This window comes from Lepidochelys kempii, chromosome 10, assembly GCF_965140285.1.
Source record: "Lepidochelys kempii isolate rLepKem1 chromosome 10, rLepKem1.hap1, whole genome shotgun sequence".
NCBI lineage: Eukaryota > Metazoa > Chordata > Testudines > Cheloniidae > Lepidochelys > Lepidochelys kempii.
In genome coordinates, this window is record NC_136389.1 from 41902962 (window position 1) to 41913772 (window position 10811).

At 45.3% G+C, this 10811-nt stretch overlaps 1 protein-coding gene across 1 annotated transcript in view; it reads right to left on the reverse strand.

Annotated features, from left to right (window-relative positions):
• Window positions 1-1712, reverse strand: part of REC114 (REC114 meiotic recombination protein) — a 155086-nt gene extending 153374 nt beyond the window's left edge. Inside the window, exon 1 of the mRNA XM_073361537.1 lies at window positions 1533-1712. Coding sequence (XP_073217638.1) covers window positions 1533-1712 — 180 coding nt within the window. The remainder of the gene's footprint in view (window positions 1-1532) is intronic.
• Window positions 1713-10811: the final 9099 nt, after the last annotated feature.

The following is a 10811-nucleotide window of genomic DNA, read 5'->3' on the forward strand; positions in this document are numbered from 1 at the left end:
TTAGTTGGGGTTGGTCCTGCTTTGAGCAGGGGGTTGGACTAGATGACCTCCTGAGGTCTCTTCCAACCCTAATCTTCTATGATTCTATGATGATCATGGTTGGCTTTAACAATAAGACATGTAGAGTTTTTTTGTTTTCCTTCTCGCTTTTGCCCTTTTAGGCGTTTGTGCTTTCAAGCTTATCTCCACAACCATGAAGGCTAGAATTTTTGTGGATTTTTTTTTTTTAATAAAAGCTGAGATTCTAGCATATTCATGTAACTCTAAAAGCTTTGAGAAAGTAACCCAATATCATAAAACTCATGATAAAAAAAAATCACAAGAGTTGGAGAGACTGGCAAAGATCCCTAGTATTATGATTCATTATTTGTATCGCAGTAGCACCTAGGAGTCCCAGTCATAGACCAGGGCCCCATCATGCTTAGCTTGTACAAACAGAACAACTTCAAGTCCCAGCTCTAAAAAGCTTATGAGTCGGGCCCTACCAAATTCATGGTCCATTTTGGTCAATTTCATAGCCAGTGGGTTTTAAAATTAGTTAATTTCATCTTTTCAGATCTTTACATCTGAAATTTCATATGCTGTAACCATGGGGGTCCCTCCCAACCCAAAAGGTGGACAGGGTGAAAGGGTCGCAAGGTTATTATAGGGAGGTTGTGGGATTATCACCCTTACTTCTGCCTTGCTGATGGCAGAGAAACTGTCTTCAGAGCTGAGCAGCCGGAGAGGAAGTTTGCTGGCCAGGCATCCTGCTCTAAAGCCAGCGCCACCGCCAGTGCCAAAGTGAAAGTCATATGATATGGGGTGTGGGTTACCATATGTTCGGTCACCCCGGCACTCTCCTGCCAGCACTGGAAGGTGACAGCTCACCTCGAGCCGCAGAGCTTCCTGCAGCTGGGGAAGATCCCAGAGGTGGGTCTGACCCACACCAGGAACAGCCCTTGAAGGGGAAGAGGAAGTCTGGTCCCTCCCCATCCCCAGCCAGGACTAACAGCAGCTGGAACTCAGGGTAGGAGCCCCTGGCTGGGCACCAGCTTTCATGAGGGAGATCAGATTTCATGGTCCATTTCACATTTTTCCTGTGAATTAGGTAGGGCCCTACTTATAATCTAAAACGCCTTATCCTTATTTCCTACCCACCACCATGTCCTCTGCAGATTTCTCTCTCCCACACTTCATGTCCATCCTGTTGCTTCCCATTCAAGTTGGAAACATCCATAAAGTCAGTGGGTAACAAATACTGTTTAATTTTAAGATATGTTTAAATGCAGTTTATGGGATGTGACAAAGGACCACAAAGCGAGGGTGTGAGGAAGACTCGGCAGCTACAGCGCACAGACTGAGGGTATACAAGAGACTAGGGGGTCCAGAGAGGCTGGGGCACGGAGTGAGGGTACGCAGGAGAGGAGGCGGGGCCCCGCTGGGGCGGACACACGGGCGTCTGGGGGCAAGTACTGAGGCTGCCGGGAATCAGGGCAGTGACGGTGAGTGCAGCTCCACGCGGGACACCCAGCGCACAAACCAGGCCTCACCTTCCAGGAGGCCGAAGCTCCCATCCCGCAGGGAGGGGCTCCCGGGGAGACAAAGCGGCCGTAGCGCTTGAGCGGCCAAGTCTCGGTGCCGGAACACGGGAGCGTCCCAGCCGGCTCCGAGACAGAGCCTGAAACCTTCCGCCCCAGCCAGACACGGCCGCCCTCGGCCGCAGCCGCCATTCCACCGCTAAGGGCGATAACGACTGCGCCACAGGAGGGCACCCGGACGCCAATCACGAGGTGAGAAGTAGACGGCAGCCAATGGGGTGGCGTCCTCTCTTTCCCGCTCGAGCCTTCCCTGCCCAAAGCCGACCGACCCAGCGCAAAGTCCTAAAGCGCGCGGGGCGAGGTGTCCAGAGACCGCACCCTGCTGGTGGGGGCAGAGACAGCAGCGTGCCCTTCCCTCAGAGTCCCCGGTCCCTTCCCTCTCTTAGATCCCCTCACTCCCCTCATCCCAGCTAGCCCCATTCTCTGGCTTCATCTGTTGCCTACATCGCCTCAGCACCTCCCCCTCCTCGGACCCTGTCATAAATATAAAGGGAAGGGTAAACACCTTTAAAATCCCTCCTGGCCAGAGGAAAAATCCTCTCACCTGTAAAGGGTTAAGAAGCTGGCACCTGACCAAAATGACCAATGAGGAGACAAGATACTATCAAAAGCTGGGAGGAGGGAGAAAAACAGAGGGTCTGTGTCTGTCTGTGTGATGCTTTTGCTGGGGACAGAACAGGAATGGAGTCTTAGAATTTAGTAAGTAATCTAGCTAGATATGCGTTAGATTATGATTTCTTTAAATGGTTGAGAAATTAAGCTGTGCTGAATAGAATGGATATTCCTGTCTGTTTCAGAGTAACAGCCCTGTTAGTCTGTATTCGCAAAAAGAAAAGGAGTACTAGTGCCACCTTAGAGACTAACCAATTTATTTGAGCATAAGCTTTCGTGAGCTACAGCTCACTTCAGATCCGATGAAGTGAGCTGTAGCTCACGAAACCTTATGCTCAAATAAATTGGTTAGTCTCTAAGGTGCCACAAGTACTCCTTTTCTTATTCCTGTCTGTGTCTCTTTTTGTAACTTAAGGTTTTGCCGAGAGGGATTCTCTATGTTTTGAATCTAATTACCTGTAAGGTATTTATCATCCTGATTTTACAGAGGTGATTCTTTTTACTTCTATTAAAATCCTTCTTTTCAGAAACTGAATGCTTTTTCTTTCTTCTTAAGATCCAAAGGTTTGGGTCTGTGGTCACCTATGCAAATTGGTGAAGATTTTTACTAAACCTTCCCCAGGAAGTGGGGTGCAAGGGTTGGGAGGATTTTGGGGGGAAAGACGTTTCCAAATAACGCTTTCCTAATAAATAAACCCAGATGGACTTCCACTACCACCACCAAACGTTTAAGGGCAAAGGGTAAAATAGTTTGTACCTTGGGGAAGTTTTAACCTAAGCTGATAAAAGTAAGCTTAGGAGGTTTTCATGCAGGTCCCACAACTGTACCCTAGAGTTCAGAGTGGGGAAGGAACCTTGATAGACCCTGTCATTCCCCATTCACGTCTTATAGAATCATAGAAGATTAGGGTTGGAAGAGACCTCAGGAGGGCATCTAGTCCAACCCCCTGCTCAAAGCAGGACTAGCCCCAAGTAAATCATCCCTCCCAGCCAATGCTTTGTCAAGCTGGGCCTTAAAAACCTCTAAGGATGGAGATTCCACCACCTTCCTTGGTAACCCATTCCAGTGCTTCACCACCCTCCCAGTGAAATAGTGTTTCTCAATATCCAACCTAGACCTCCCCCCACACTGCAATTTGACACCAGTGCTTTTTGTTCTGCCACCACTGAGAACAGCCCAGCTCCATCCTCTTTGGAACCTCCATTCAGGTAGTTGAAAGCAGCTATCAAATCCCCCCTCACTCTTCTCTTCTGCAGACTAAATAACCCCAGTTCCTTCAGCCTCTCCTCATAAATCATGTGCCCTAGCCCCCTAATCATTTTCATTGCCCTGTGCTGAATTCTCTCCAATTTGTCCACATCCCTTCTGTAGCGAGGGGACCAAAAATGGACGCAGTACTCCAGGTGTGGCCTCACCAGTGCCGAACAGAGGGGAATAATCACTTCCCTCAATCTGCTGGCAATGCTTCTACTAATACAGCCCAATATGCCATTGGCCTTCTTGGCAACAAGGGCACACTGCTGACTCATATCCAGTTTCTCATCCACTGTAACCCCTAGGTCCTTTTCTGCAGAACTGCTGCTCAGCCAGTCGGTCCCCAGCCTGCAGCGGTGTATGGCATTGTTCCTTCCTAAGTGCAGGACTTTACACTTGTCCTTGTTGAACCTCAGATTTCTTTTGGCCCAATCCTCCAATTTGTCTAGGTCATGCAGGACCCTATCCCTATCCTCCAGCTTATCTACCTCTCCCCATAGTTTAGTGTCATCTGCGAATTTGCTGAGGGTGCAATTAATCCCATCATCCAGACCATCAATAAGGATGTTGAAGAAAACTGGCCCCAGGACCAACCCCTGGGGCACTCCACTTGATACCAGCTGCCAACTAGACATCAAGCTGTTGATCACTACCCGTTGAGCCCAACTATCTAGCCAGCTTTCTATTCACCTTATAGTCCATTCGTCCAATCCATATTTTTTTAACTTGCTGGCAAGAATACTGTGGGAGATTGTATCAAAAGTTTTGCTAAAGTCAAGAAACAACACGTCCACCGCTTTTCCCATATCCACAGAGTCACTTATCTTGTCATAGAAGGCAATCAGGTTGGTCAGACATGACTTGCCCTTGGTGAATCCCTGTTGACTGTTCCTGATCATCTTTCTCTCCTCCAAGTGCTTCAAAATGGATTCCTTGAGGACCTGCTCCATGATTTTGCCGGAGACTGAAGTGAGACCTTTTTTAAAAGATGGGAACTACATTTGCCTTTTTCCAATCATCCAGAACTTCCCCCAGTCACCACGAATTTTCAAAGATAATGGCCAATGGCTCTGCAATCCCATCAGCCAACTCCCTCAGCACCCTTGGATGCATTAGATCTGGACCCCTGGACTTGTGTATGTCCAGCTTTTCTAAATAATCCTTAACCTGTTCTTTCATCACTGAGGGCTGCTCACCTCCTACCCATACTGTGTTTCCCAGTGCAGCAGTCTAGGAGCTGACCTTGTCTGTGAAGACCGAGGCAAAAAAAGTATCGAGTACTTCAGCTTTTTTCATGTCATCTGTCACTATGTTGCCTCCCCCATTCAGTAAGGGCCCCACACTTTCCCTGACCACCTTCTTGTTGCTAACATACCTGTAGAAACCCTTCTTATTACTCTTCTCATCCCCTTGCTAGCTGCAACTCCAACTGTGCTTTGGCCTTCCTGATTACACCCCTGCATGCTCTAGCAATATTTTTAAACTGCTCCCTAGTCAAATTTCCAAATTTCCACTTCTTTTAAGCTTCCTTTTTGAGTTAAAGCTCACTGAAGATTTCACTGTTAAGCCAAACTGGTTGCCTGCCATATTTGCTATTCTTTCTGCACTTTGGGATGGTTTGTTCCTGCACCCTTAATAAGGCTTCTTTAAAAATACAGCCAGCTCTCCTGGACTCCTTTCCCACTCATATTAGCTTTCCAGGGGATCCTGCCCATCAGTTTCCTAAGGGAGTCCAAGTCTGCTTTTCTGAAGTCCAGGGTCCCTATTTTGCTACTGTCCTTTCTTCCTTTTGTCGGGTTCCTGAACTCAACCATCTCATGGTCACTACTGCCAAGGTTGCCACCCACTTCTACTTCCCCTACCAATTCTTCCCTGTTTGTAAGTAGCAGGTCAAGAGGAGCACGGCCCCTAGTCGATTCCTCCATCACTTGTGCCAGGAAGTTGTCCCCAACACTCTCCAAAAACTTCCTGGATTGTCTGTGCATTGCTGTATTACTCTCCCAGCAGATGTCAGGGTGATTGAAGTCCCCCTGTAGTGAGGTTGAGACTCACCGGCGTAGCACCTCCTGCTAGAGCCCCTAGTGAGAACTGAATGAGTTGCTGGGATCAACTGCAAGCAAAACCACCCCTTACAGGAGTGGTTGTTTACTATGCAGAGATACTATCTGTGGAACTCACCCCATACAAATCCTAGATTATGTTAACAAGGTAATAAATTGGTGACGAATGCTCTTCCAATTCCAAATATCATATGACAGAAAAACAGATGGTTTGCATTGGACACAGAATGTTTCTTAGTATGTCCTGCTTCTGCTATGCCCTGGGACCTTGCCTTCATTGGCATGCTAAAGCTAATGAGGGTAGCTAGCATTGACAAGTGCAAGTGAAGGGCACATGGCACGCACAAGCCAAGGTCACATGCCACACACATGCCAAGGGCTTATGCTCATACACTTGGCAAATATTAGACAGTAGATCAAATGAAGAATGGAAAAGATTTCATTTGTCTTCATCATCATTGTTGCGCTGACAGATGGGAATCAAAGAAAAACGTAATCTAGATCAAACTTTTAGTCTAAATTTTTTTTCTTCTGAGCCTTACTCTCCACCATTTCCCACTGGTGTCATTTCAGCTGGAAGCTCCAAAAAACACCAACAGAAAACTGATCGTGAGTCAGACAGGGATTTGTGGCTATTGAAATCTGGATAGACAAAAAAATCATAAATAAATTAATTATTAGTCGTTGTTTTTTGTTCTGATTTACTGTGATGAAATTTGTACAAGGTACCATCTTTATTAAGTAAACTCCTGTTTTAAGGAACCACCCCAAAGCATTCCCCAATGTACTGAATACAGTTCTGCTTCCCCTTTATGACAAGATGGTCTCCATTAAGCAACTGATTTTTGTAAGTCTGTTGCAAGGTTTCATAATATCTTTATATTCACAGGTGGCCCAAAATGTTTGGGAATTGTTAGGAAAAGTAATGGGACTCATCATTGCTGTCATTTTGAGCAAAAACTATCAGATGCTACTCTTTTGGCTAATGATTTGTGTGGCTGCTAGCAAAGTGTGAAGCATGAAACATTGTGAAAAAACACTAAAGTATTGACTTGGCCCTGCTTTCTGACACTCATGGTTGGCACTCATGGTTGTGACCCATTCCAGACAGTGTGACAGGAGCTTTATAAAGTAAAATGTTGTAGTTATTATTTTAGGTCCAGATTGTGCTCTTGCCTGAGTGTTCAAAGGAGAGAATGGGCACAAGGGTCCTCTTTTCCCTCTTTACCTCTCTGGGACAGAAACCAGTCATAATGAGAGTCTTTGCACTCCCAAAATTAAAATGATAGAATTTTACACTCATTTTGTATTCACTTTGCAAAGGTCTAATTGACTACGCAAGGTTCAGAGCAATGAAAAATCAGGCCCAGTAAGCATAAGGACTATGCCAAGGTTATGTTTCCGGTATCAACTACACAAAAATGAGGAGGATAGTTAAACAGAAATTAAAGGGTACAGTGCCAAAAGTGAAATCTCTCCAAGCTGTGTGGAAACTTTTTAAAGACACCATAATAGAGGCTCAACTTAAATGTATACCCCAAATTAAAAAACATTAGTAAGAGAACCAAAAAAGAGCCACTGTGGCTAAATAACAAAGTAAAAGAAGCAGTGAGAGGCAAAAGGGCATCCTTTAAAAAGTGGAAATTAAATCCTAGTGAGGAAAATAGAAAGGAGCATAAACACTGGCAAATGAAGTGTAAAAATACAATTAGGAGGGTCAAAAAAGAACTTGAGGAACAGTTAGTCAAAGATTCAAAAAGTAATAGCAAAAAAAATTTTAAGTACATCAGAAGCAGGAAGCCTGCTAAACAACCAGTGGGGCCACTGGACGATCGAGGTGCTAAAGGAGCACTCAAGGATGATAAGGCCATTGTAGAGAATGTGAGGGAGATTCCCAAACCTGAGCCATTCTTTTCAGGTGACAGATCTGAGGAACAGTCCCAGATTGAGTTATCATTAGAAGAGGTTTTGGAACAAATTGATAAATTAAACCTCAATTAGTCACCAGGACCTAGATGGTATTCATTCAAGAGTTCTGAAGGAACTTAAATGTGAAATTGCAGAACTACTAACTGTAGCCTGTAACCTACCATTTAAATCAGCTTCTGTACCAGATGACTGGAGGATAGCTAATGTGATGCCAATTTTTTAAAAGGGCTCCAGAGGTGATCATGGCAATTATAGGCCTGTAAACCTGATTTCAGTACTGGGCAAACTGGTTGAAATTATAATAAAAAACAATATTGTCAGACATATAGATGAACATAATTTGTTAAGGAAAAGTCAACATGATTTTAGTGAAGGGAAATCATGCCTCACCAGTCTACTAGAATTCTTTGAGGGGGTCAACAAGCATGTGGCCAAGGGGATTCAGTGGATATAGTGTACTTAGATTATCAGAAAGCCTTTGACAAGGTCCCTCACAAAAGTGATTGCCCCACTCCTGGGGAAAAGGGATAAAAGCAGCCTGGGAGAGGGCTACTGCTGGGGAAAGGATGAGTGGGGAAAGCAGCCTTAGCTGTGGCCATGCCCCAATCAGGGCCCAGCTGGCCCTTATAAGAGAGCAGTGGGCCAGGAGCAGAGAGTCTCCCTCTAGCTGAGGAGGGAGATGGACCTAGCTCTCTGAGTGCTAAAGGGTACTGGAGTGAAGCAGGGCTGGGGAAAGGCCAGAGGAGCTCCGGAGCGCCGGGCCGGCAATTCCCCAGGCTGCAGGGCCTTGTACAAGGCCCCTGGAGGTACTCGGTTGCAGGGGAAGGCAGTAGGTCAAAACCTCCCTTGCCTATGATGACTGGCTTGTACAGACTGCAGTCGGCCACAGTGAAAGGGGGCTAGATGGTGATTGGCAGTAGCCCATAGGCTGAGGCAAGTTGGGGGTTCCCCAGGGAGAGGAGACCCAGGAAGCGTTAGGGGTACTGCAAGGGGGCAACACCCCAGGTAAAAGGGCACCGGGGTCCGGGAGGGACACCAGCAGAAGGCGCTCCAGAGCTGGTGAAAGAGCTAATTCCTGGAGGACCAGCGGGAGGCGCCGCTGGGTGAGTCTGCGCCCCGCTACAGCTCTTACACAAAGTAAGCTGCCATGGGATAAGAGGGAAGGTGATCTTGTGGACTGGTAACTGATTAAAAGATAGGAAACAAAGGGTAGGTATAAATGGTCTGTTCTCAGAATAGAGAGAGGTGTATAGTCGTGTCCCCTAAGGGTCTGTTCTGGGACCAGTCCCATTCAACATATTCATAAATGATCTGGAAAAAGGGGTAAAAAGTGAGGTGGCAAAATTTGCAGATGATACAAAGCTACTAAAGATAGCAAAGACCCAGGCAGACTGCGAAGAGCTACAAAAGCATCTCTCAAAACCAGGTGACTGGGCAACAAAACGGCAGATGAAATTTAATATTGATAAATGTAAAGTAATGTATATTAGAAAGCATAATCCCAACTATACATATAAAATGATGGGGGTCTAAATTAGCTGTTACCACTCAAGAAAGAGATCTTGGAGTCATTGTGGATAGTTCTCTGAAAACATCCACTCAATGTGCAGAGGCAGTCAAAAAGCGAACAGAATGCTGGGAATAATTAAGAAAGGGATAGATAATAGGACATAAAATATCATGTTGCCTCTATATAAATCCATGGTATGCCCACATCCTGAATACTGTGTGCAGATGTGGTTGCCCCATCTCAAAAAAGATATATTGGAAAAGGTTCAGAAAAGGGCAATAAAAATGATTAGGAGTATGGAATGGCTTCCGTATGAGGAGATATTAATAAGACTGGGACTTTTCAGCTTGGAAAAGAGACAGCTAAGGGGATATATTATTGAGGTCAATAAAATCATGACTGGTGTAGAGAAAGTAGATAAGGAGGTGGTGTTTACTACTTCTCCTAACACAAGAACTAGGGGTCACCAAATGAAATTAATGGGCAGCAGGTTTAAAACAAATTAAAGGAAGTATTTCTTCACACAATGCGCGGTCAACCTGTGGAACTCCTTGCCAGAGGATGTTGTGAAGGCCAAGACCATAACAGGGTTAAAAAAAGAACTAGATTAATTCATGGAGGATAGGTCTATCAATGACTATTAGCCAGGATGGGCAGGAATGGTGTCCCTAGCCTCTGTTTGCCTGAAGCTGGGAATGAGCGACAGGGGATGGATCACTTGATGATTACCTGTTCTGTTCATTCCCTCTGGGGCACCTGGCACTGGCCAGTGTCGGAAGACAGGATACTGGGCTAGATGGACCTTTAGTCTGACCCAGTAGGGCAGAGCTGGCCAGGTACAGAGGAGCATTGTCTCCAAGGATATCACAGCACCCACACTGTGCCCCTGGGACCAGTGAGAAGCATTTTGTACCTGCTTCAGGAAGTATGTCTTTTGGAACTTATGTGAGGCTGTGGCTATAAATCACAATCCAGCCCTTATTGTTTTACTATTAATCTGTGTGAAATGTGGAAGCTACAGATCTTAAGGATTTGCTGGAAGCTTTTTTCAGTTACAGTTCTCATGAGGTTTACGGTCTCCGAATTTCATTTCCAATTTCATTTTCTGACAAATACAAAAAGCTCAAGAGAAGTTGGGGAGGTTTATGTTGGATATTAGGCAAAAATTTTTCACTAGGAGGGTGGTGAGACACTGGAATGCGTTACCTAGGGAGGTGGTAGAATCTCCTTCCTTAGAAGTTTTTAAGGTCAGGCTTGACAAAGCCCTGGCTGGGATGATTTAATTGGGGATTGGTCCTGCTTTGAGCAGGGGGTTGGACTAGATGACCTCCTGAGGTCCCTTCCAACCCTGATATTCTATGATTCTAAGTTCATTCAAAACTTCCTATTTTTGCCTAGTTTTCACCGAAGGCCTTACATTTGTCCTTGGTTCAATTAAAGGTCTGTAAACATCAGCAAAACTAAGTAGATCATCCTCAACTTCCCATTTTGCAATGAAATCTGAAACCAAGTGAAATGGTTTTGGGTTTCATTATGAACGGTTCACCCAGTTCTCATTCTAAGCTCCAGGGCTCTGTGTGAGTTATTAGTGCAGCTGACTTCTGTACTTCCTGGCACAGCCACTGCTCTAACAGTCTCTTCTGACCAAGGATTGTAAAGCACTTTGGGATATCACTGTAAGTAGGAAATGCACTACATTTAAAAACCAATTCTATTTTAGTTTTATGGTGCCTGTGCTTAGCTAACATTGGATTGTATATCTTGGTAATAAAATAGAAAATTGCATACATGCGCGCTTTCTCTCTCTCTCTGTGCTCTTGGTTTTATATAATCCTCTGAGCAGCCTAAATTTTCTCTCTTTTTTT